General features: G+C 36.3%; 1 protein-coding gene across 1 annotated transcript; it reads right to left on the reverse strand.

Annotated features, from left to right (window-relative positions):
* Positions 1 to 256: 256 nt before the first annotated feature.
* On the reverse strand, positions 257 to 2,392 carry LOC131873911 (disease resistance protein RUN1-like). The gene is made up of 2 exons (XM_059217021.1): positions 662 to 2,392; positions 257 to 520 (listed from the first exon to the last, which is right to left on the reverse strand). Exons 1-2 carry the CDS (start codon positions 2,204 to 2,206, stop codon positions 464 to 466), a joined length of 1,602 nt encoding a protein of 533 aa, XP_059073004.1. The 5' UTR covers positions 2,207 to 2,392; the 3' UTR covers positions 257 to 463.
* Between the last annotated feature and the right edge of the window lie 4,244 nt (positions 2,393 to 6,636).

The following is a 6,636-nucleotide window of genomic DNA, read 5'->3' on the forward strand; positions in this document are numbered from 1 at the left end:
TATGTAATATCCCAATACCATTATTGTTATTATTTGTATCCCTTTCGCTCTAGAGATTTGTGAGTTCCCTATATTTATTGTCTTGACATATTACTTGTTGGAATCTTTATACTCCATCCTCCGTTTTTTTCCATACACAAACAAGGGTTATACAAATCTTCAACATAAAATCCAACGGTGCATAACTTCATGAGGAAAGAAAGGAATTAGTAGGCCATTCGAGTTGAGCATAGTTTCAAAAGTTCTCGACTCGGGACGGTCATAGCCTCTTGATAATACTGGAACAAGAATATCACTGCTATCAATTGCCCAGCTAATGTCTCTACTTTGGTCATCCTCCCAGCCCCTGCATATACGGAGTGACTCGGTGCAAAGACTTTGGTCATCCTTTCTGCCCCTGCATATTCGAACAGATTTCTGAAGATGGCCCATCAATGTTTCTCCTTCCTGCTCTGCGCCTACATTAAAACCAACGTAGACATGAAACTTCTTCTGCACCAAGCTTCCCAATCCGGCGCTTCTGCAAAAATTTAAGATCCTGATACTCATTACTTTACCATGAGACAAAATTTCAAACTATTCAATAGGAAGATATCTTCTTTCAAAGTTCTTATATAGAGTCTCTACATCAAATTACTTGCACCTACAAATGACCTTTTACCTGTTTGACTCCCTCAGCTGGGCTAACTTGACAACGATATGATGAAAGCTTCCCAGGCCTGAGCACCCATGAAGGTTTAAGAATGTAAGGTTTGATAACATACCCCCCCGTGTAAGGAAGTTTTTGCAAATCTGAGCATTCAAACAAATTCAACCACTTGAGTTGTGCCAGGTCGCCAATTGTGTTGGGAAGTCTTTGTAAACCTGAACAACCTCGTAAGTTCAACCACTTGAGTTGTGCCAGGTCGCCAATTGTGTTCGGAAGACTCCTTAAACCTGTACATCTCACCAAGTTCAACGATTGTAGTTGAGCCAGATTACCTAAAGTGCTGGGAAGGCTTTTTAGATCTGCACAGTCGCCCAAACACAACACTTCTAGCCGCACCAAGTTGCCCACAGTATCAGGAAGGCGTTTTAAACTTTTACAGCCGCACAATTTGAGCTCCTTGAGTTGTAACAAGTTACCGACTGTGCTTGGAAGTGTTGTGAGATCCTTACAATGCTGTATATACAAGCGTTGAAGGTTCACCAAGCTGTCTAGCGTGTTTGGGATTTTCGTGGGAAATGCACACTGCTCTAGACTTAAGATCCTTACTTGGGACCAACTGCTGTCAAACTGGAGTTGGGTTCTTGACATCATCCATGTATGCCTATCACTTACAACCTCACAATCCCTAATTTTTATCCATATCAAATTCGGAGCTAGCTTTACAACGTTGACCGCTACCTTTGTATTTTGCAAAAATAGGTAGCGCAAAGAAGGCATGTTATGCACGCTAACAGGGTCTCTTTTATTCTCTACTCTGTAAACAAGCATCTTCACTTCCTTTGCTCTGTCCTTGTTAAAAGATTTCTGTCCAACCATAGATGGCCAGAGTCTGCTATTATTATCAGCCTGCTCTTGAATTCCTCTTCCCATTTCCTGCAGAAGGTCATGCATATGGAGGAAATCATGATCTCTGATGTCTATAAGCATTTTCAGCGAGAGATTCTTGATAGCCGTTTGAACTTTATTTGGGTATAAAACTTCCCACATAATATAAGCGTCTCTTTTACTCTCACCAACAAAGTAGCAAGCTGTATCCAGAAAAATTTCCTTCTCGACATGGGTAAGTCCATCATAACTCGTTTGAAGAATTCTAGATATGCTTGGATTTTCTCCAATGTTATGGACAGCTTCTTCCCAACATCGGATGTCGTTTGACTTTCTCTTATCAAACAAATGTGATCCAATGACCTCTAATGCAAGAGGATGCCCTCGGCAGGCACTCACAATTTTTATAGAAAGCTCTTGGTAAGGTGTCTCTGGGAGTGCGCCAGAGAAAGCATGCCAACTGAATAATTCGAGACCTTCATCTATCCCTAGTCCACTCATTTCAAGAACTGAATCAAGCTTGGCAAGGTTTAGTATGTGTTGGTCTCGGGAAGTAATGATGACTCTGCTACCATGCCCAAACCAATCCCCATACACCGCATGCAGCTGCTCTCCATCATTCACATCGTCCAAAATCAAAAGAGCCCGAACTCCACGCAATCGATCTCTCATCAGAGATCTTCCTTCATCAACACTTGGTACTTCTCCATGGAAAATATAGGAATAAGAATATCACTTGTTTGAATGGCTGTTTGCAAGCTGGAATCGATGCCTTTGCCCTTCTCAAGTTCTTCGCTGTCCAAGAAAACCCTAAGCCCTGCTGCAGAGAGAGCTGCGTAAAGATGGTCCACAAAAGTATTTCTGAGATCGAAGGAGATAATGGAGGTAGAAGGCTCACACTCCATCACTTGTTCTGTAAAACTTCGAAAAGCTCAAGTACGCCTTCTCTAAAGCTCAGGGGGTTACCTAAATAAACTTGAACGCGGTCAAACACCGTGTGGAATTGGTGTGGAATTTTCTTATGAAATTGTTATATATTTTCCTAGAAACTGCCTTTTGGTGGGAATTTAATCATAGTTCTCCACTCCTTCACGTTTGCTGACATATTTCCATCGAAAGATATATATATTTAAATATATATTCTATTTGCATTGACTAGCATAAAAACATTTAAATGAATGGGGAAGGTTCCAGTACATTTTGTAAAAATATTTTATAATTGTATAATATATTTTTGTGGAGGTTGTATGCATAGGTAAATTTAAAAGTATTTAATATATGTTTTATTTTAGGAAGTCATAATCTTGCTGAGTTCATTTGACATATACAATTAATATTTTTAAATTTTTGAAAATGTATTCAATACTATCTCTCACACACATACATGAAAAATCCACCAAATATAATTAATAAATTTTGAACCTATAGATTATGAACTCAAATGTAATTTAATTTATTGATAGATTGCTTACTTTTGCATATGCCTTAGCTTAGTGTACTTATATCATCTATAGAGGTACTATTTAAGAATTGTTAGGCAGTAATTTATTTTCATAAATTCTAAAAGACCCCATTCAACTACTTTAAAACATAGAAAAATACATAAAAATATATATGTTAGTATATACTTTATGTAATTTAAATTTAAATATATTTCAATTTAGTACTATTTTAACCCTTACATATATTCTTAACTTGTATTATATATTAATTTTTTAAAATTTATATTTAAATTTTTTTTTTTTTTTTTTTATAAAAGTGGATGAAACCACTAAAATTTTATTAAATATTGTTTTTTTTACAGGTGTCTGGTTCAAAGAGCACTGAAGGGAAAGAACCAGTAAGAAAACCCTTAACTATTGCTCAAGAAGACATAAGCCTATATACCCATTACAAAAGCCCATAGGCACCCCAAAAAAAAAAACCCAGATACATAGCCATCCACATTAGATATAAAGGAAGCTGTAATATCCAGCATAGAAGAGAACATCTCAAAATAGAGCCAGTTTTATCCAACATAACCAGTGCCTTCAACCCTTAGCCATCCTATCTACACAACACATGAGTCCAGGGCTCTAAATAGAATAAAACTCAGAACCAGAAAAGATCCTAGAATAAGTGACCCTGCCAACACAAAAATGGTGAGCAAACATATGACAATCCAGATAAGAAGCGGAGAGGGATGATGAAGACCCTGAGGAAGCAGGATAAGACCGATCCATAAGATAATCCAAAGCAACAGCCAAAGAAATAACAATAGAATAAGAAACCATCTGCAACACCATGCTAACTACAATTTCCAGTTTCTCAAAAATAGCCACCAACCACCAATTTTGACAAGAACTCTCCACAACAAATAGAGCATTTTGTGTTAAAAAATCAAATGCAAGGAAAGAATGGATACCATGACTGCAAGCCACCGTGAATATAAAAGAGGAAGAGATAACCAAAACATGATTAGTCCTCCAATGCAAGAAAAGGCAGTGCGCGAGAAACTGCTCAACAAATGATGAAACATACTCTTGCAACAAAACACAACCTCCTGGCACAACACCCCCAATCATGAAACATGCAACTCCCCAAAGATAAGAACAAATACAATGCCAGATGATTAGAGAATGAAGGGGCCAATGCAGCTAATCATGACACAAACCCCGCCAGATAGCCACCAACAGATCACAAAGGATAATTATTACCAAATGATGCAGAAGATCGAACAGAAATATCTATGCCAAATATATATGATTTCTAACATACAATGAATACTTTATGACTAGATTATTACCCGACACCATTCCGCACAAGAAACAAAGTCATGTCATCAAAAGAGTTTGAGACACCCACCAACAAGATATCCACAAGTGAAAAACAAACAGCCAATCACAACATGCCTTTGACATACAAAGGCCCCCCAAACACCAATCAATGAAAAAAGCTCGAAGAACACAAAGAAATGAAAAAGGTACCAGCCAACCCAAAGTTGTCCTGTCACCCTTCGTACTCAGTGAGGAGATACTGTCGGATATAGCTACAACAAAGATGTTGCCATAAGGCAGGACAACATCCTCCCTATAGCCATATAGGGAAGAAAAACCACACCCAGCAAGGAGAAGGGAGAAGACAACACCAGAAAGAAAAAGATAGCACCCCGGAAGGAGAAGCCACAACAACCTCCAGGCTCCATGAGGAAATTCTAACTGGAAATATCAACAACAAAGATATTGTCAAGAAGAGCAACACCCTCACTACAAATACTTATGGAAGAAAACCACATCCAACATGGAAAATAAGGGAGGCTTTTAAATAGAAATCCTGCTAAGAAAGAAGCTTAATGCAAGAGGCTTGTATGTCCGAAGGAAGAACCTATAAGAAATCAGCACCCTCAGCAATAGCCTTATTAGCCAAAAAATCCACAATGACATTGATCTCCCTGAAACAATGAGAGATGGAGAAAGTGGAAAAACACTTCAATTGCACAAGAATGTGATCTAATAAATACTGTAAATGCCAAGAGAGACATTTTTTGGCATCAACCACCTGAAAAACTAACATTGAGTCACCTTCAATAACAATGTCTTTAATATTCAAAGAGATAGCAAGATCAAGCCCAAAGGATAAAGCCTGGAACTCAGCTACATTATTAGTGCCCTGACCAATATATTTTCCCACAACTTTGATGATCTTAGAAGAATGATAAAAAATGACCATTCCAATACCAGACCTTCTTGGATTTCCCCTAGAAGCCCCATCAAATTGTAGCTTGAAAGTAGACTGGGGGGGGGCTCCATTTGGCCATCTTACGTTTAACAAGAGAAGATAGACCAGCTAATATAGCCCCATGAGAAGGCATCAGACGAAGAGAACCCCATTTCCAAGTGACCCAATTATCCCAATGAGAAAAAGACCTGAGGTGATCTAAATTTTTATGGATGTAAGAAAGCACCACCTCACAGATGGAGGATTGAATTTTGCCAATCACATCAACCAGAGTAGCAGATTTATGTTTAAAGATCCTAGAATTCCTTTCAAGCCAGAGATTCTAGATCACCAGTGACGGAGCCACAACCCAAACATATGAATAACGTATTTCATAAATTTATATTATTTTCTTGAATACGAAACTAAAGGAAATAGAAAAAGAATCTATTTAAATTATTTATACAATTATTCAATATAAAAAAGCTATATAATTTTCAAATAACATTTTTCATTTCTTTTTTGAAAAGGAACTTCTTTAATATTTATAAACTAAAATGGTGAACTCCACCATAATTTTATTACAAACTAATAATCCTTTATAAATTAAAATGACACTTAACTAGAATTTATTGACAATAAATTAATTATCAAATGTGCATCCCCAACATCTATCTATAAATCTACAAAATATAATTGACAAAATAGTTAACATATATATAGATTATGAACTCAAATGTAATTTAAATGTTTTACAAATTGTTGGCATTTACATGTGTCTTGGCTCATTGTAACTATATGATTTATAGAGGTGGTAGATAAGAAATTTTAGGCAAGAATTTATTTTCCATGAGTTCTTGTAGAACCCATTCAAATACCTTAAAACATAGAAAAATACCTAATAATTGTTAGAGCATATTTAACTATTAGTTGTTTTTTTCAACTAGTTTTTATTTTTTGATTAAGTTCACTCAAGAGTGCTTGCTTCTAATTTAGCTTTTGTATATCTATCTTTATTTAGAGTTGATCTTTATTTAACTTCTCATGCTTGCAATTTAGTTCTCCTAAATTTAGCTTTGTGCATTCTTTACAAGCATCTCATTGTACATTTGTAATTCATTTTGTATTCTTTGGTTTTGAGTAATATAGCATTTATTTGTGTAGCTATCAATTGTGAAATTTTGTTTGTCATTTGATCTTGTAGATGTTTGTGTTGTAAAATTCAACATGGTATCAAAGTGTGGATGCAACAAGCCCCTTTTCAAATTTGGAGGGTTTTTCATTGCTCAAAAGCATTCCAGGGTCACAATTTTTTTTTTAGTGGATCTAGAAGTGGAATATATTTTTATCACTTTTGGAGCAAAATAAGCATCACCATCACATTCACGACATCAAAAACCTTAAGA

The sequence above is a fragment of the Cryptomeria japonica genome, chromosome 1, assembly GCF_030272615.1.
Source record: "Cryptomeria japonica chromosome 1, Sugi_1.0, whole genome shotgun sequence".
In the NCBI taxonomy this organism is placed as follows: Eukaryota; Viridiplantae; Streptophyta; class Pinopsida; order Cupressales; family Cupressaceae; genus Cryptomeria; species Cryptomeria japonica.

What these genes read in the sequence shown, in the direction of transcription:
- LOC131873911 (XM_059217021.1), bottom strand. Translation starts at nt 2,206, where the DNA reads ATGAGAGATCGATTGCGTGGAGTTCGGGCTCTTTTGATTTTGGACGAT. An exon ending in CAGCTGAGGGAGTCAAACAG is followed by an intron (nt 521 to 661) that starts GTAAAAGGTCAT and finishes AAATTTTTGCAG; the next exon opens with AAGCGCCGGATTGGGAAGCT.